We start from the raw sequence: 20,049 nt of genomic DNA, 5'->3' as shown, positions 1-20,049 counted from the left end.
ACAATCTTTTTATTTTTGTTTTACTACCAGTTGGTTGTAATAATTTCATATGAGGGTTTAAATGGATGTATAACAAAACAAAGGATAAAAGTATATATAAAAGTATATTTAATGAAGCTGATCGAACAACAGTGCAATATGGCATGATGACAGTGTTTACAATTTTGGCAGGAGAACAAAAGATAAATATTATAAAATACAAGACATGAAAATCTCAGAGGTCAGGGGTCGGGGGCCCAGGAAGTCTGACCCACAGATTCCAGGTCTGACTTCGAGTACATAAAATATCATCTTTCTTGTGGGGAAGGAGCCTGAGTTAGAGCAGGAAGTTACACCATATTGATATTGTTGGGGTAGCCTCAATGCCAGTGTTGGACTCTCCAGTTTCCTTGAAGGAGGTTTGACTTTGTGCCATCGTTGGCTGGACTCTGTGCTCATTGATATCCCCGTATCAGTGAGTTAAGACACCATGCATTTATTTTCTGTGTGGCACACAACAAGAAAACAAGCCAAGAGAGAACACATCAGCCTCCAATGACAGTTTATTAAAAGGTTTATTGGAGGTTATTTGTTGTGTTATTGAACCTGTGTGCTAATGAAAGAGTGTCCTTAATAAACGTACTCCATAAGGAAGTGTGTTCACAAGTGCACAGAACACATTAGGGCACAGGTCAGTGATCGGTTTTACAATTGTATTGTCAGATCGATGGACACTTTCGGATACTTGGATATTCAGGTGATTAGAGGAGCAGAGATGATCAGCTGATCAGGATTTGGTGGTGTGTTGGATCAGGTGGTGGAGAGATACAGGACAGGCCTGACATACACAAACGTATAGTGAAGGTGCAGAGGCTCAGATCTGTGACATCGTCCCAGCTCAGTGTCCATATTTAGATGTAACAGTGCTATAGACTTTACCTGACAACTTGTATGAGTAATGTTTTCATCTCAGGCATGTCAATTTCATTTGTGAATATATTTTTAATACTTGTACAACAGATTTTTTTGAGTGTTAAATAGAAATTATATGCTGAAACTGAAGTGATGGGTCGCACTCTTTAGTTCACCCCTGCTCTCGAAACAATGTAGGTGGTCCAGTTAACATATTTACATTTTTTCATTTGCTGTTTCACTTGCAAAATATTTCCAGTGTGACATTTGATCAGGTCTTGTAAACCTTGTCGTTAACCAAGCAGTCACTCCCAGGCTGCTGTGCTGATCACCGGATCTTAACTTAATTGTCACAGTGCACTCAGAACAAAACAGCCATGCAGAGATATGAGTCACAGTGACATTAAAACTGATGAAGACCGTCGTCGTTAGAACCAGCAAACTGAACGAACTAAAAAAGATCATCTAAATTCAACTGGTCTAAAATATCAGGATCTCAGTGTTAAGTCCATATTTTTGAAGTAGAAGCTTTTACTGGTTTTACTTAAGAAAAAGAAATAATAAGGAATTGTTTTGGAATTTGTCCAGGTTAACAGATGAAATCATGTTCAGTGCTTTGTCCTGTCAGTAAACACAGATTCTTTATTTGCACTGAATGGGACAGCATATAATTTCACTGCTTTTGGCGTAATGACAATAAAAGATAGTTTCAAAGTCTGACCTGCAAAGCCCGTCCACCCAGTGTCCTCCTCAGTCATGCTGGTTGCATGATTGCTGTAGAAGTGCTAAACTACTGTGACCTGATTAATTGAACTGAGCTCACACTGCAATAACTAATCAGTGAGGTGGTAGTTTAAGTACTTCATTACCAAAATGTATAAATGAAGTACATCAGAAGATGTTGGGGAAGAAGCACTTCACCGGGTGGGCCTGGACCCCCGAGGCCTGTCCCTGTGCCAACCTCGTCTGAGTCTAAAAGATTTATAAGATAGAGCTCATCAAAAGACTAAGATATGAATATAAACATGATATTTGTCAGTTTAATTTAATGTTAAGTTGAACTGGAGTTAACCAGAATCCTTTACTCTTCCAACTCCTCTACTTTGTCTAACAGTTAGCTTAGCTTAGCCTAGCCAAGTTTTCTTTGCAAAATTGCTAATTGCATGGTTTCAAATTGCAGTTTTGATTTTAAGTGGACTAATTGTTCAGACCTGCTCTGGGGCCTGTCTGAAGTATTAAATTGACATATATTTGTCTCAACACCTACGCAGGAGAACTTTTTTGTAAGTGTGAAATGGAAAATAGAAGAAGAAGTAGAGATGTGGGTGTTCCTATTTACATATTTTTATTTTCTGTTTCTTTAGCCAAACATGTTATTTGATCAGAGCACCTGCCTGTACACCTGCTGTTAACCAAGCAGTTATTTTCAAGCTGCTACACTGATCACAAAGTCAGGACATATGAATGACAGGAAGTGTCCAGTGTCACGTAGCGATATTAATGACAACAATGATGGGGCAAAGCAACATATGATGAACATTTATTACGATATCCTGATAAATGTAATGCAGCGGGATAACTTCTACAGTTATTATGTTAGTGATGATGCCTCTTTGCTTTTCATTTATTCACAGCTTTGTGGCGTACGATGGAGTGTCAGGGCCACATTAAGGTGATAACCTGCCACGGCTGCAGTACCCTCTACAACACGGCTTGTGTCGATGATTTAGTGAAGCAAACTGATCAGCTGTCTCATTGTGTCTTTTGTGTGTTTGGTTTTGTGTTTTCAATGAACTGAAAGCCCTCTTTAATGCACGAGGGTGTGACCATCCACATTCTCTCATCTGTCCAGTGTCAGCCATTCATTTTGTGCAAATGGTCAAGTCTTCCAAGTGTGCGTGCTTTTCCTTCTGACCAGATGCAGCTTTTTGCACCATAACTTTATTGTCCTGATACTGATCCCCACACTGTGTATGTGCACTAAAACAGCAATCATTTCACTGCTCAGGTTACAAAATGTCATAAGATGCTGCATGGCCGTACAAGATAGACTTTGGTTAGCAACAACTCTCTGAGGCCTCAACTGTGAAGCAGAACGCTGTCTTATCCGGCTAACTTCAAGAGCCAAGTTATCCTTTGAACCTAATCTGCTCCAAAGCAATTTATGTTCCAAATGTGAGATCACCAGGTACAAAATCACCACCTACTAACCAGTAAGACCAAAAAAAGAACAAAATAAATAAAATCCCCGATCCTGGAAGGTCCCTCAGACCGCTGTGTGCAGAGAGTAGGAGGGTGTAATATTTTTCAGCAGAGTCTGACGTCTTTGTCTTTCCATGATTAGCAACGATATTGAACATAGATTCTCTACAACTTTACTGTTTTGGAAGTATTAATTTATGATCCTAAAGCAGGACACCTGCACTGTAATTAATGACCTCACATCACATGTTTAAATTATGCTTTTACATTTAACCTTTTAATCAGACCAACAAAAAGCTCATACTCAATTTTAGCAGCAGTCATTGTGACACTGATGATAAAACTTGTGTAAAATTGCAAAACTGTAAAAAGAAATTAAAAAAAAAAATATTTAAAAAAAAAAAGAATTTTTGTAGCTCAATGTTGAAATTACAGGTAACTTCACTGGTTGGCTGTTTCACCTGTAACACTTCAAAATAACATGCTGAGGTTTAATAGGTTATAAGGAATATACTCTGAGCCCTGAGCAGTGTTGTGCTAATAAGAGACGTTTTGTGTGTGCAGTGAACCAGTAAGTTTTGTATTTCATAATTTATTGAGTTTCTATTATCCTTTCTGACCTGCGTTAATGAAGCAGTCATTAGAGCACCATGTCCGCTAGAATAGTTCTGTAGTTTGATGCTTGAGTCGTTGCAGACTTGTTGAAACTCCCTCACCCGTCAAAGCAGCGTCTTTGTTATTCGCGTCCAGCAGATGGCAGTGTTTCACTGTCTGACGGCTGTCTGAAGCTTCAGCTGGATTATCCGTTTGCTATGTTTGCCATGTTACAGTGGGGAGGAAAAACTCGTTTTTAACAGGAATATCTAGACATGAGTGATTACTGCAGTGGGGCACTATCTGTGCTATCTATAAGAAATGTTAGCAACAATAAAACTCTGAGGATCAGGGCTCCATTTCACTCCAGTGTTCAGTGGCATTTTAAAAGAGTGAATACCGACGCTGAATGTCTTTGTAAAGCAAAAGCACTTTGTTAGCCTTTACAGAGCAAAGCTATGGATCAATGTGCAGTGAAGAAAAATCGAGGTGGCCAGTCTGTCCTTTCCTAACCAATCACAGAGCTCCTTACATTGCACCATGTGGCTAATTTGTGTTTTACTGATATTGCTGGGCTGCTGTCAATCATTTTGTCTTTATATTACAACAGAGCATTGACCTTTAACCTGTTTAATTCATACTGAGTATTTTTTTTTAAATGTATTGTCATAATAAATTGTGCCTCACTGAAACACCATTTTGCATTAGCCTCTATCACCTGACTTGTCACTGATGATATCACTGCATGAGCAGGCGAGCGGTAGCGGCGGGGGGGTGTAGGTGAAGCCAGAGGAGGAGCCAGACATTTGAAACACCCGGGGCTTAGCCCTAAAGGGTAGTATGCATGTGGGATTTTTTTTTTTGAGGGGGGGGGGGGGGGGGTGTAGAAATGACTGAAAGATTAATAGGCTCTGTTTTGAGTTTTGTTCAAAAAAGAATGACTTCATATAGGGAAATATATATATCACACATGCAGGACACCTTAAACTAGTTTTTTAATTGAGCAGCAAGACAGAACGAAGTCGGGGCTGTATCAAGACACAGGGGCTAAACCCCAATTCAACCAGACCCAGAACTGATCCAGAATTAAAACAGGACTACAACAGTTCAAAAGCAGGACTACTGAGGACTTAACCAAGACAGAACCACAATCAGAACTAGATGATAGTAGCACTAAAAATCATCATAGACCTGCACTACACTTATTTATTTAATTCTACCAAAGTACAATATTTAGATTTAAAAAAGTTTATATAATTATTTAGCCTTGTTGTGCAAACAAGCCTGCATAACTTAATAAATATAGAATTTGAAAAATAGCAAACCTAAAAAACACTAAGAAACACTAGGTACGAGATACATGAGGACCTATGATACAGTGATACTTTTAGTAAGCAACCATTTGACTAACATGTGTGTCTCACCTGCTCTTGTTCATCTCTGTTCTGTCCTCATTCTCCATCTCAATCTCTGCTCCTCTCTCTCCCTCTTTGTGCTGACAATCATCAAATATACAGTTGAAACCAGATATTTACAAACTCTTCAGATCAAAACACAAACACTTTTTTAATTGTAACATCAAATCAGACTAAATGTTTATTTTTTTAGATTGATAAATATAAAAAACATATTTGTTAACTTTAAGAGTAAAGAGAGAAACTGTCTGTGTTTTTTAATTGCAAATGGCACCAAATTGTATTCAAAATTGAGCCACACTTATGGAGCTCCACGATTCTTTTCCTGGTGTTTTGGTTGACATCTCTGGATTTTCCCATTTCAAAGAAACAGGCTCTGTGTTTTGCCTTATATGCATCCACAGCTGTGCCACCAATTTACTCACATGGACTCTACTAACCTATCAGAAGCTTCTTCAGCTCAGAATGGAATCGTCTGGAGTTTTCTTATTAATTAACAATAAACTTAGTGTACATGTACTCCTAAATTTAATGAAAGTGATAAAAAATAGACAGCTCTGTCTCTCTTTATTCTGACATTTAACTAATTCAAAATATATTTCAATATTTATCTAAAACAAAAGTTTACTCTAAATTGATGTTGTACAGTAAAAATGTTTTATGTTTTCTCCCTAAAGTGTAAATATCTGGTTACAAATGTGAATATCCTGCTGTGTACTGAAATCCCTCTTGTTTTGCATAGAAATATACTGAACAACATACAAAGCATAATATATAAAATAACATTTACCTGAGTTTTCTCTTTGAAAGAACCCTCGAATGTCCATTCTTATATTTCAGTACATAACTGAAACCGATTTAGTCGGGGAGGGTAAGAACTGAAAATATGAAATAAACACACGTAAGCTAAGACTCTCTAAAAAATAGCATTTGTTCGGCTTTTCATTTCGCCATTTGTTGATTCACTTGAAGAGCAAGTAAAATAATATTGGTCAAGTGATCAGTTTCATATCAATCTTTCGTGATGCACCGTCATATTTACATTATTTGTACGGTACGAATGATTTGCTTTGGTACCTGGTCAAACTTAAGCTCTCCTTAGTATGGCTGGCTCCGTCTCTCCAACAGCGCACTCACGGGCAGCAGCTCCCCCCGCCCCCTCGCTCAGTCGCTTAGTGCCTGAGCTTGGATCATACCAATATCAGGGGGGGATTCACGCACAGTCGTAAATTCCCACAGTGTGCACTATGTGCTTCGAATATTGTGTGTACTTTTTGTTTTATACAGTTGTCAGCCAGGCATCTAACTATGAAAAAATTACACTCCAAAAGACCCCGGGCTTCTGACAAAACAACCCGGGCTTAAGCCCCGTAAGCCACCCCCACGCTCCGCCCCTGGGTGAAGCTCGTGAAGAACAAAATTCTGTACGAGCGGACGCAGTGAGTCCAATAACCAGGGGTAACTGGAAATAAGGTGTTGTAGGTTGGCTTCCACAGTGTAAAGAGACGCTTCTCCCTCATGCTCTAACAGCTGGTAAATCAATTTAGAAGCAGAGTCGATAACGGCCTCCTGAAGCTCCCTAGGTGGGGTGACTGCCGCTGGATCCATATCTGGCTGGTCCGTACTGTCACGGCGGGTGAGGAGAGCCGTGTGAAAATAATAAATGAGGATCCAATCGCAGGCAGTAGTGGAGAAGTGAAGGTGGTTTATTGAACACAAAAATAAATATGGACAAACAGCAAATGGAGCACGAAGTAAACTAGACTGGAAACAACTAAACTACAGAGCACAAACACACGGGTGAGACATGGTGGACACACAGACGGACCAGCAACTACAATGACAGAGGACACGACTTAAATACACAGAGAAACACAGGGGAATTACACACAGGTGGTGGACACAGCTGGGAATAATCACCAAGACGAGACAGAGGTCAAACTGAACACACTCACATGAGACGCAGACCTTCACAATAAAACAGGAACAAGAAACCATCACACTAAGACGCAGACTCGACATAGAGAGAGAGACAGAAAATGACACATGGAACTAAACTAAACCTGCAAAAACATGACAACTCAAAATACTGGGTCAAACTGACCCAGAACCGTGACAGACTTTCTATAATGTTTTGCTTGAGCATGTCCTGTTTTTCTGTAATGTTATTTCTACAGTTTTAGCAGTTCTTCTCGAGGGAAAGAGAAAGATGTAAAAATCTTATACGTTATATATGTTAAATAACATGTGTAGTGCTCACATGTAATGCAGATGTTAGCTTTGATCTAACCAATAAATCCTGATTGGATGTTGTTAGCGTTAGCACTTGTGTTTGCTTCCCTGCTGTACAACAGCATTACCAAAATACAACTGAAGAAACAAACTCAGTTATGAAAAGTTTGTGTTCAGTTTGCAGTCGCTGAAAATAATTACACCTTTGGGAATGACATGGAAATGCTCCCACACTAAAGATTGGGTTTTGTTTTGGGGCTTTTCCATCTTAATTTATCTGTCTTATTTGGCTACATCTACGACACTGCTATGCTCTCTCTTGCCTATGTTTTCGTGGCTGCTGCTATCTGTATTTTAATATATATATATATGCAATGAAAATTCCCGTCTCGCCCCTCCCGGCAGTCTGTATACTTTAAGCTCGGGTAGTTTTTACACAGGATACGGGAGGATTATTGAGAAGAACCTAAGCAAACACGTGACAAGTTTTCAACAGGAATGAATGACAGTAAAAATGTTACCTCACAGATCGTTTTCATGCCATCAGTAATGAGCTGGTTTCAGCTGGACTGGACACACTCAAATGGCAAAGAAGGTTGTGTAGCCTTTGCAGAGAAGATGAAATGCATTCATGTAAATCAAAATGCATCTTTTAATTGAGGTAGAGGTTTGTCAGAGATATTATTCTCATAATGTACCTTTGTCCCAGCTGATTACCTTCATTAAACAGCAGGTTGCAAAAACCTCTTGTGTACCTCTTTTCAACCACTGGGAGGCGCTACAGCTTCATTCCTTTCACACTAAGGCAGCGGTAGGGAACTCCAGGCCTCGAGGGCCGGTGTCCCTGCAGGTTTTAGACGTTCCCTACCCCTGCACTAAGGCCTTTGAAATCTTCATTAACACTGAGCTTGAAATTTCTATCAGTCGAATGCAAAGGAGTCCTGTGGTTGTAGGACAGAGGTAGGGAACGTTAATCTGCCATCATTTAGATTATATGACAACAACCTTCAAATCTGAAGTCTCAGAAATCTGCTTCATGTACAAGTTCCTCCAATAATCAGGGCTAATATCACCAAATTGTACATAAACAGACTTTTACATGTTAAATATTTCTCAAATATGGGGAAAAAAACAATATAAAATACTATATTATTAACAAAATATCTTAAGATACAGCTACAAATTGCTTGAAACATTTGCAATGAAATATATAAAACAGCTTTATTGTCAGTGAGGACAAAGTTATAGTGATGCTGTGCTGGAGTGTTCAAAAGAAGACAGAGACATGAAGTATAAATATTGTATAATATTAAATATAAGAAAGAACAAAGTTATAAAAACATTAATAATTGAAATCTGCAACAATATTCACATAAAGTGTAAAATACAGAGTTAACTGTTTAATAGGTAAAGTTTAGGTCTTGCAGTCGAACAATGATCCCAAACACAGCAGCAAATCTACAGCAGAATAGCTGAAAAGCAAAGTCCAGACCTCAACCTGGGACATTCAGAGAGCTGTGCTTAAATAAATGCCCACAAAGCTCAAAGAACTGAAGCAACGTTGTAATGAAGAGTGGGCCAACATTCCTCCACAACAATATGAGAGACTGATAAAGTCAAGCAGAAAACAATTAGCTCACATTTGTGCTGCTAAAAGTGTTTCTAGTTATTCACAGGACTGTAGTTTGAATTTAAAGAAATGTGAAAGTGCACTGAAATTAACATAAAGTTATTGCAATTTTTTAAAAAAATCAAGAAACCTAAGAGGAAGAAACAATGTAAACCACACAATTGTTTTCCTTATATTCTCCACACGGCAATGCACATAACAGACATAAAATATTTGCATTCATCAATAGAAAATATACAATTTTTCCATAGTCATAGCCAGGCCCGATTACTGCCAAACCTGTGCTGAATCAATCACTTAAACAGGACCTGTCTGACAAAGTAGAGTAGACCAAAAGATCCTCAAAAACTACACATCATGGCGCAATCCAAGGAAATTCAGAAGCAAATAAGAAACAAAGTAATTGAGATCTCTCAGTCTGGAGATGCAACGTCAAGATGAACAGAATCCAGTTTCTGGGATCCTGAAGGAGAATGTCTGGCCATCTGTTCACGACCACAAGCTGAAGTGCACTTGATCCAAAGCACACCAACAAGTCCACCTCTAAGCAGCTTAAGTAAAACAAAAGAAAGACTTTGGAATGGCTTAGCCAAAGTTCATACGTGAATCTGATTGAGGTGCTGTGACCTTGGAAAGGTGGTTCATACTCAAAACCCCTCCAGTGTGGCTGAATTACAACAATTTTGCAAAGATGAGTGGGCAGAAATTCTTCCAGCACCTCGTAAAGGACTCATTGCCAGTTATCCCAAACGCTTTATTGCAGATGTTTCTACTCAGGGTGGCCCAACCAGTTATTAGGTTTAGGGGGCAATCACTTTTTCCACTCAGGGCCATAATAATGGCCGCCTTAATAATAAATGCCTTGATTTAGGAACTACTTTTAATGTTTACTTGTGCTATTTTGCAAAAAAATAAAATCTCTGCAAAAACATCAAAACTGCTGACCATCTGACCGCAATATGAAATTATTAATCTTTTGACCAAAAACATTTAGATTTGTAAAAATAAAGAAACCATAGAGGAACAAACAATGTTGTTTGCTACGTTCTAACATGGCAATCTAAATAACAGTAATGCAAACATATATATTTATCAATAAAAACAGATCGCCTTTTCACTGTTACAAAAGTCAAGTACATCAATGTTTGTTCAGCTTTCATAAATGTAAGTTTGTAAGTACATAGTACATTTTTTGGTCCAACTTCTTTTAATACATGCAACACATTTCAGAACATTTGGGACAGAGACAACAAAAGACTGGAAATACTTCGTAAAAATCTGGTGAAACACTTTAAAGCCAGTGGGATTAAATGGGAAACATAAAATTTAATACTAGACAAAGACCGATTGAATCATGAAGCAAAGAATTAATAACTAAATCACAAGTAGAAAATGTTATGCAGATATTATTGGATAGATTTTGGTGTAGAAAAAAATGACAAGAAATGAAAAATGAAAGTTATCTGGTCTTTTTCTTTAAAGAGTAGCCTACTGCAGAGCAGCAACACTGACAAAGACCATCATCACCAATACTGCAGCTAATACAATGATCCAGGAGGAAACTTGAAAAAGCAGGAAAAATGTGACACTGATCAAAATGAATACATCAATTATTGATCAAAGAGAAAATGCATACTAGCACAATGCATTGTTATTGCATCTCAGTTTCTCACCATCACTGATAATCTGACGTCTGCTGGACCTCAGGAATCGTCTCCATCACCTCTCTGTGAGGAGCAGAGAGCACTCGTGCTGCACATCCCACCTGTGTGCTGTGTTTACGTGAACCTGAGAGCACAGCTGTAGTGGTGACAGTGAATGTAGCGTTGGTGTTGGACACACTGACAGTGTTGTACTGTGAGAAGCTGAGGTGTTGTTGTGAGAGTGTTACAGTGGGAGCAGGTCGACCAGTGGCTGAACAGGAAACAACCCACTCTTCAGCAGAGTTTGACTCTCTGACATCAACAACAGGTTCATGCAGCTCTGTGAAGGATCAGGAGATATTGCAAGGAATATGTTGTTGAAAGGAAATCAGTTTCTAGCACATTTAAACACATTAATGCAAAAGTTCTTACCATAGACTTGGAAGCAGGTTCTACCAGTGAAGGAGCCTTCAGGATAAGTGTTAAACAGACAGTGATAGCATCCTTCATCCTGCTCCGTCACATTCCTGATGACTATGGAGCAGTTCTGTAGTCCAGTGTATTTAAACTTGACTTTATCGTTAAAGCCATCATTCACTCTCTGACCATAGTACTTGCTGTAGGTGGCAACATTTGTCTCCACATCACGTGAGATTTTCTGCCATGTGACCTGAAGGACGTCTTTAGTGTCCAAGAGCTGACAGGTGAATTCAGCATCTTCTCCCACTGCTGCCAGCACAGTCTGCTGTGTTTGGACCACTGCTGTTAGAGCTGCATGGAGAATAACATGAGTTAGAGATGTGGAACTGAGAGGTATTGATGGGAAGGATTAAACAATCATTCGGGTCATGGAGTAGTCTGTGTTTTAGGCTCAAACAAATTGACATATGGGTACCACTTAAATGTGATGTAGACTATAAATATAAACCTGACACTCATTGTTTCATACTGTATGTTTCAGGGACATTTTCTTTCATCTATAAAAAAAAAGTAAGACAATTCAGTTAGCTACCAACTAAACAAAGAAAGTCAGATAGATGTACAGATCGAGTCTATATTGGTTCTGTTGGTCCATGACCAATTCTGGAGGTCTGTACTGCATTTGAACTTTTTCAACAATTTGGAGGTCCAACCATGATTTAAGCTGGACATCAATATGGCGTTCAACATTAGAACCTTGGACTTGATGTATATTTGTTGGACATCATGTAGATATCTATGACAAGTGCAGGGAATTTAAAGGTTTAATTGAGGTCATATTTTTTATTTACAAAATATCAATATTGGGGCTACAAAACAATCCCTTCAGTGGACCAAAAATGAATTATAAAACCCATCACTTCAACATAACCAATACCAGGACTGGTATTGACTGGTAACTCGTGCTACTGTAGAAATTCCCATTGATTTTCTACATTTTCCCAGAGGCCTCCCCTTCTGTGGATTACTAGTATGTTATTTATTAATTTGTGCCTCAATTATTTCAGACCAGTTATTTCACTGGGGAAGCCCTATATTGCCCACTTCCTAATTTCAGCACAGTTTGATCTTTCTCTTTAGCATGTATGTAACTTTGGTTTGTTGAGATTTTGGCATTACTTCTGTCATAAACATTCTCTCTCAGACATAACTGACTAAGATTTCTGTGGTTACCCAGAACATTTTAATAGACTTTTTGTAATCCATCAGGTCTTCAACCCCTTCTTTTTAAAATAGTGTATAAACCGTATGTATGTGTGAAAGACTGTTAATGTTTTGATAAATTGTTTATTTTAGAACAATTGGTGAGTGTGTTTAGCCACTTCACACTACTACACTTTGCTCTAAACTACATTCCTTCTCTGAACAGTATATATGTGAATGGACTGACGGATCTTTTCATTTCAAATGTTAAATAATTGTCAGTAAACTACTTATGACCTGAACTCCATCTCTGTCTAATGGAAATGAGTGCCTTCTTGTTTTTAACTACATTGGGGTTGTGAAACGTCTTTTACATTGTAGGCCACATACAACCCAATTTTTGTTAATTTACCAACCATACATACATAACACACAAACATGTGGTTTATCTATTGCTTTCATCGTAATATGAATAGGCATGGGGCAACCTTTAACAAAACAGTCTAAAGCTGTTTTCACACAGCTCTCAAAACAGTCTCATTAATCTGAATGATGAACAACTCATGACACAGAAAGTTGATTTTGTTCTTTTTTATTAGGCTGAGTGTTCAGTGGGAGAAACGTTTTGTCACTCATTCAAACAAAATCTAAACTCTTCAGTAATTGTATCTCCCTCTAATTCTGTCTAAAGACAATCTCTTTGTCACTTCAGAGAAAAGTTCTCACATTTTAGGATCAATTTTTAATTATTACGAGTGAAGGTTCTTGTTTTCTTTTTTTTTTCTCTTGTCACAATAAATAACTTTAAAAAACAAAAACAACAATACGGAATAAAACTTACCTTTTGAAAAGGCCATAAAAAGAAAAAACAAACACAGAATCCTACAGTCTGACATGGTGCACGTCTCTGTGTCCCCACTGGCTATTGTACCACGTATTGAAACAACGTCGTACAATAGCCAAATTATTGAAAACTCAAATGTCCCCGAAGGAAGGAAGAATCTCCCTTCCTTGTGGGACATTCCAAGGCATGTTAGAATGATCAACTGTACCAAGTAAAGTACAAAAACTTCCCAGTGCAGAGTTTCATCAGTGTTTTAATCAGCAAACTCAATCATTTTTTTCTGCATTTTGAAAATTCAGTAAAGCTGTAGGTGTCAACATTTGTCTCCACATCTTGTAAGATTTTCTGTCATGTGACCTGAAGGATGTATTTAGTCTCTGAGAGCTGACAGCTGAATTCAGCATCTTCTCCCACTGCAGCCAGCACAGTCTGCTGTGCTTGTATCACTGCACAAACAAAATAAGAGGCTTTCATAGTCCGTGTTTTATGTTTCATTTAAAAAAAACAACAACAACTACATAACAGAATTCACTGAGGTACATACTGAACTTACAGGACAGAAACAAAGTACCAATCCTATTGCAGTAGTATATCTCCAGTAACAATACCAGCATTGGTATCAATACTATTGATAACTGCATCAATCTGCCCACATCTAACTCGTGCTATTGTAGAAATTCCCTGTGAACTTATACATTTTCTCAGAAGCCTTCCCTCCGCGCATTACTGGTATGTTATTTATTATTTTGTGCTCCAAGTTCAGTTATTTCACTGGGGAAGCCCCGTAATGCCCACTTCTTCATTTCAGTACTGTTTGATCTTTCTCTTTAGCATGTATGTAACTTTGGCTTGTTGAGATTTTAGCATTACTTCTGTCACCAACATTTTAATGCTATCTTTACTCTGTTATAATCATCTCTCTATCTCAGGCATAACTGACTGAGATTTCTTTGGAAAAGTTCTCACATTTATGACCTTTTTAGGAGCTTCTTGTTTTGTTTTGTTTTCCTGTCACAATAAATAACTTAAAAAACCAAAAATGACAATATGGAATAAAACTTACCTTTTGAAGAGGCCATTAGAAAAACTAACAAATGTATAATCCCACAGTCTGACATGTTGCACCATTTGCCATGTCTGTCCCCTCACTGGCTATTATACAATGCATAGTGTTAGATTATAATATTATTTTATGCCATGTTATACCCCTAAGTAAAGATTGTGACTTATTAGGTAGTTTTAGTTTGCATTATTCTCCTGAATTAGAAGAAGCTGATAACTATTGCATTAGTTAAACTGATTTGCATTACATTAGACTGCTGATTTATTGTGGATGAATGATATTGTTTTATGATGTTATAAGAAATACTGTTCGCAGAAAGTCATCGCCTTATTTGTCTGATTAGAAGAGAACATGCTGGAGTTTTCTGCCCCATCTCAGCAGGAGCAGATAAACAGGGAGCCAAGGTCGTAGCTTAGGCGCTGTGTGAGAGAAAAGCATGTGAATGTTTAGGCTTTTATGATAAGGTGGGGGCACCAGAGGCTATAAAAGTTTGATCAATGCTCCACCATTTTGAGATCTGAGGCTGTCTGCATACAGTGTCCATCTCCCACGCGTGTGATCATTAAAATCATCGTTTGACTTAACCCGGCCGGACCAGTGTTGTTATTGTGATTTTTTCTCTTGTCTCCATCCCCAATTTTGAACTCGTAACACTCTGTAACTGTTAGCTAGGCAATTTCACATTTTTGTCTTTTTGTGGAATCAGTGTGTTTGAACAGCACAAATTCTGCCTTTTCTAATTTTGAAAGACTGAACATGATATAAACAAAATAAATCTGATCTGTTCCTCTATAAATCTGGACAAATCTCAGATTCTGAAGTTCTCAGCGCTTACATTTTGTCCTCTCTACACTTCTGCTGAAAACTGACATGTGATGTGTTTGTACAGCTTCCTCTGTCGGTTTTTAACAAACCAACAAATTATCCAACAGAAGAGTATACCTTTGAGACAATGGTGTAGGTCTACTTTCCAAACTGAGAGGATGGATGAGATGATGGTGCAGGTTTCCAGTCTTAATTCAGTCTTGTTGCCACATTGTGGTCACCTGTCACCTTACTTTTGCTGTGGGAATTATGAAATGATAGCTAGACTTTAGCTTGCCTGTAGTGGCATTAAATGATCCTTTAGAAAATAGTTATAAATGTATTAGTTCCCAACATTGTACATTGCTGAATCATTATTTTTACTGAAAGTCTGTTCAGTTTCCAAACTAAAAGTAAAATTGAGTGTGACTCGCCGGCACATTACAGTGAGACTCTCCAGTTTGATCAGCAGAGAAAAAAGATATCTCAAACAAAATATGACGGAATTTCAAAAACCTTAGTGGATCCCAAAGAGCTTACTAAAATTTAATGTTTGCTTTGATTCCTGCTTTGCTCACTCTTGGCGTTCTCTCCATGAGCTTCATGAGGTCATCACCTGAAATGGTTTCCAACAGTCTTGAAGGAGTTCCCAGAGATGCTGAGCACTTGTTGGTCCTTTGCCTTCACTCTGAGCTCCATCTCAACCCAAACCATCTCCACTGGGTTTAGGTCAGGTGACTGTGGAGGCCAGACCATCTGGTCAGCACTCCATCACGCTCCTTCTTGGTCAAACAGCCCTCACACAGCCTGGAGGTGTGTTTGGTGTCATTGTCTTGCAGCAGGAGGAGCAACCACTGCACCAGCGTAGAGTTTGGTAATCAGTCCAGAGGTCCAGAAACTTCATCCTGATGCCTAATTGCAGTCAGGGTGATGCTGCCAGCCCATAGATGTCTGTGCCTCCCTCCACTGATATGCCTCTTGGGTCATTACTGGCCCACTATCAAACTGGCCACGCAGAACGATGTTACAACTTCTCTGGACCCTTTCATATCTGTCATATGTGTTCAGGGTGAAAAACACAGTCTGCCAGTGGTGGCCTGATAATTCTGGTATTCTATGGCAAATGTCAATCATGCATGGTTCCAGTCAGTGAGTACAGGGCCTGCTAGAGGACATCAGGCCCTCAGGCCACCCTTATAAAATCTGTTTCTGATTGTTTTGTCAGATACAAGTACAGGTTACTGGTCTCTTCTCATACCAGTAGTGACACTGGTATGAGGAGGAAAAATATCAGTGTCCTCCACCTGTAAAACCATCCCATAATGACTGTAAAGAGTCTGTAGGATCTGGTCATGAAACAATCACAAATTAATATTTTTTAGAATAATTTCCAGAGTCATAACACACAGCCAACAAAACATGGGAAGTAAATTCCAGGAAAATAATGAAACCTTGCATAAAATGCCAGTTAAAGTCCAAAACTCTGTGACCTGACCCCAGCCACAGTGTGGGCTGTGGACTATGTGGAGGTTGAAGTGTGGACCCAGAAGCAGACGCATGGAAACAAAAGTTTAACCAAAAGCGAACCGTTTATTCAAGGCTGGTGAGCAAAACAAAACAAAAGGCAGGAGCAAACTAAAGGAAAACTAACCAAGACTGAAGTGGGGAAACTAAACACTGGGAACATGGAAAACTTGGACATAACTGTCATGGTGGGGTACACCAGTGTTATGATGAAGTGGACCAAAGTGCAGACAGGGAAGGAGGCAGAACTAAGTTTTGAAAAAAAAGGCAAGCTGTTTATTTAGGCTATAAACGTGAATACAAAATGAAAGCATCATGAGCAGTGGCAAAAACTAAACTGAAACCAAACTAGGAAAACTAACTGACTGTGACAAAACTGTGATAACTTTGAATCAACTGTGATAAGACCTGAAGGGAGGCAACGCAGACGACCTGACACTGAATAAAGAAAGACAGAGGACTTAAATACAGACAGGAGGTGATCAGGGGAAGTGGAAACACACGGGGGAACAGCTGACTGAAATGAACATAATGATGCCATGGCTAAAGTGAAACTAAACAATGTAGGGACAATGAACAAAAGGAAAGTCACACAATATATACACAGAGGGATGATAAGGGAAGTGGAAACACATGAGGACACAGCAGGGACAAATTAGATGTGATGAGACAGGAGAAAGCAAAACTGAACACACTGAACACAGGACACGAGACTTTCCAAATAAAACAGGATACAAACTAAGAGACACAGCTCGACACACATGGACCGACATGGGGACACTGAATGAATCACAAGGAGGGGAAACATCAACAAAACACAATGATGTTTACTATGGCGACTATGGAGGAAGACCAAATACAGACGGGAAATTATTTTTGATAAAAGTAATATTAATTTGACTAATGGACAGGCAGTGATAAACAGCAAACAAGCTGCTTCGCTTTACAGTCTTTGTTTTATCATCTGCAACTCCTGCAGTGTGAAACAGTCTTGGTATGTCAAACATAAAAACATTTTAGATACCGCTTCATCAGGTTACATATATATACCGTATTTCTTCATCAGAGAATCTATAATGTATTAAACTAAAAGTGTACACCTGGTTTAAAGAGTATTGACTAAATAAGAACGTGACAACTTTCAGTCATTAATGTAGCAGAGACAGAGTCTGACTAAAGGGACATCACAGTGAGACCTGTTTGATCTGCAGACACAGTCTCTCTCTACTAAGAGTGTGTTTGACTTTAATTTTCACACAAATGATTCAGCTCCTCTAAACCCTCCAACAAACATTTACAAATGCTTAGAAACATTTTGTGTTTCTAATTACTAATGTTCCCCAGCCCCAGCATTCCCACAAATCTGTCTGTTTCCTTTTTTAAGTTTCACTGTCTGTTCTCTAAACTTCGCTGATGCAGCTGGTCGTCTTTGTGTGAATCTGCGTGTGAAGGTAATCGAATCAGTATGTATTTTTTTTCTGATAATATCAGCTGTGTGCAGCTTCGCTCCAGCACAAACCATAGCATTGTTCATGATGACAGATATGAAGGAGGTTGACTTGTAACACCGCAGTTATGTGAGCCGTCGTTTGTAAGCCTCTTAAACTTTCTTGCACTTTTACACAAAGTTTTATGGTAGTGCTTCTTCTTCTTTGGGGATGTTTGTTCAACAGACTGAAAAAAGCTGTAATATATTTTTGAAATATATTTAAATTGGTATTTAAAGGACTATAGCATATTCTAATTAGATTTATGATACTGTGTTAAGACAGTAAAATTGTGCATGTGTGTGTTTGTGTGTCTGTCTGAATTTTGCTGGTACTGCACTGATTGATGATTGTTGATGATCCACCTGACTAGTATAAATTAGAGTTTTATATAACAGAACAAATTTGATATTATAAAAATATTTTTTAAATTCTTGCTTACTAGCTGACACTAAATTTCTAACTGATTTCTCTTCTGGGACACCCACACTGTGTGCAGTTTCATCTCAGCCCACTGTGTGATTGCACATTAAAGGACATTTCTCCCCAAATTCAATAAGCTCAGTGGATTATCATAACAGCGTATCAACAATTCATTTAAGAAATCCTTCTTAGTTGTTGTCATGAAAATCTCAGTGGATTCTTGACTTTGCTCGTCTACTCTACAGCCTGGATAGTTTCATTTCAAACTGCTGCCGTGTTTCTGCCAAATTAAAAAAACAGTTCTACTCAAATTCAACAAGGTTCAGTTAATAAACAATGATTAACAAAAGATTTTGTTCATATTTCATTATATAATTCTGATCCATCAAAAATATTCCTTCTTAGAATAATCCTTTCTCTTATTGAAGATCGATTTATTTTTCTCATTTTGGTCATTCCTATTAACCCAACCATTTCCTTAATCAATCCCACACCACCGCCCCCAAAACCATGGGAACACAGAGCAAGGAAAGCACAATGTACACAAGAAGACGGGGACAATAAATACACACTGGATAATGAGACGAGAGGCAACGGGTGAGAGACATGATGCAGGAGAAAACTACAATAGTCACAGGAAGCAACAGTTAAAACAATAAAACAGGAAAACATGGAGAACAAGGCTTAAATTACATAGAGGAGAACAGACTGGACAGGGGAACATGAGATAGATAAATGCAGACGAGACTGAGACACTGATGGGAACAAATCATTAACCAAATGGGGGAAGTAAAACTCAAAGCTAAGTTCACAAGACACGAGACGATAAAAAAGAGGAAATGATACACAGAGACATACGCAGACATGTAGAAAACAGAAAGGAAAATATAAGTGAATGGGAAACATGACAGATGGGGAAATCAGACAATGACAGACAAACAGAGAGACAAGACAGACAAAGGGACATAACTGAAGTACAGAAAGGGATCACAAAAGCAGATATTTAGTGTTACAAAACCAAGAAGACAAACTACAATATGAAAACAGGGTACATGGGATATAGTAAATCCTAAAGCAAACTATTAACCATCCTTATATACAAAGATCCAAACTAAAACACAAAAGACTCTCAAAAACAAAAAGGCATCACAAAACCCTGAGGAAAAAAAACAGCGATCCTCCATCAGCTTCAGCTTATCCTTTTCAGGGTCGCGGGGGCGCTGGAGCCTATCCCAGCTGTCATAGGGCGAGAGGCGGGGTACACCCTGGACAGGTCGCCAGTCTGTCGCAGGGCCAACACACAGGGACAGACAACGATTCGCACTCACATTCACTCGCACATTCACACCTAGTGGCAATTTGGATTATCCAACTAAATATCCCCACAAGCTGCATGTCTTTGGACGGTGGGAGGAAGCCGGAGTACCCGGAGAGAACAGCGATCCTAACAAATAATATTGCAGTGGTTGGAGATGAAACTTTGCGGACATGTAGTAAATGGACTGATTCTTATATAGTGCTTTTCTACTCTCCTGGAGTTTTCAAAGTGCTCTATACAACAGGCCTCATTCACACAAGCACTTCTAAACACAAGTGCAAACTAATCATCAGAGGGCAACTTGGGGTTAGTATCTTGCCCAAGGATATTTGGCATGCAGGCTGGGGAAGCCAAGG

General features: G+C 38.7%; 2 protein-coding genes across 2 annotated transcripts in view; one reads left to right on the top strand and one right to left on the bottom strand.

Annotated features, from left to right (window-relative positions):
• Window positions 1-20,049, top strand: part of LOC146634638 (protein NLRC3-like) — a 272,849-nt gene that overhangs the window by 143,374 nt on the left and 109,426 nt on the right. The gene's annotated exons all lie outside the window — the stretch shown is intronic.
• LOC146634641 (OX-2 membrane glycoprotein-like) lies at window positions 10,453-14,192 on the bottom strand. The gene is made up of 4 exons (XM_085349685.1): window positions 14,138-14,192; window positions 11,040-11,378; window positions 10,650-10,947; window positions 10,453-10,525 (listed from the first exon to the last, which is right to left on the bottom strand). The coding sequence occupies exons 1-4, from the start codon at window positions 14,190-14,192 to the stop codon at window positions 10,453-10,455; spliced, it is 765 nt and encodes a 254-aa protein (XP_085205811.1).

This window comes from Diplotaxodon limnothrissa, linkage group LG3, assembly GCF_057381915.1.
Source record: "Diplotaxodon limnothrissa isolate DT_005_m linkage group LG3, D_limnothrissa_male_GT1.1, whole genome shotgun sequence".
NCBI classification, from domain to species: domain Eukaryota; kingdom Metazoa; phylum Chordata; class Actinopteri; order Cichliformes; family Cichlidae; genus Diplotaxodon; species Diplotaxodon limnothrissa.
The sequence above is the reverse complement of the archived record's forward strand: the minus strand, read 5'-3'. Positions and strand labels throughout refer to the sequence as shown.

What these genes read in the sequence shown, in the direction of transcription:
- LOC146634641 (XM_085349685.1), bottom strand. Translation starts at nt 14,192, where the DNA reads ATGTCAGACTGTGGGATTATACATTTGTTAGTTTTTCTAATGGCCTCT. An exon ending in AACCTGCTTCCAAGTCTATG is followed by an intron (nt 10,948 to 11,039) that starts GTAAGAACTTTT and finishes GATCCTTCACAG; the next exon opens with AGCTGCATGAACCTGTTGTT. An exon ending in GAGGTCCAGCAGACGTCAGA is followed by an intron (nt 10,526 to 10,649) that starts TTATCAGTGATG and finishes GCTTTTTCAAGT; the next exon opens with TTCCTCCTGGATCATTGTAT.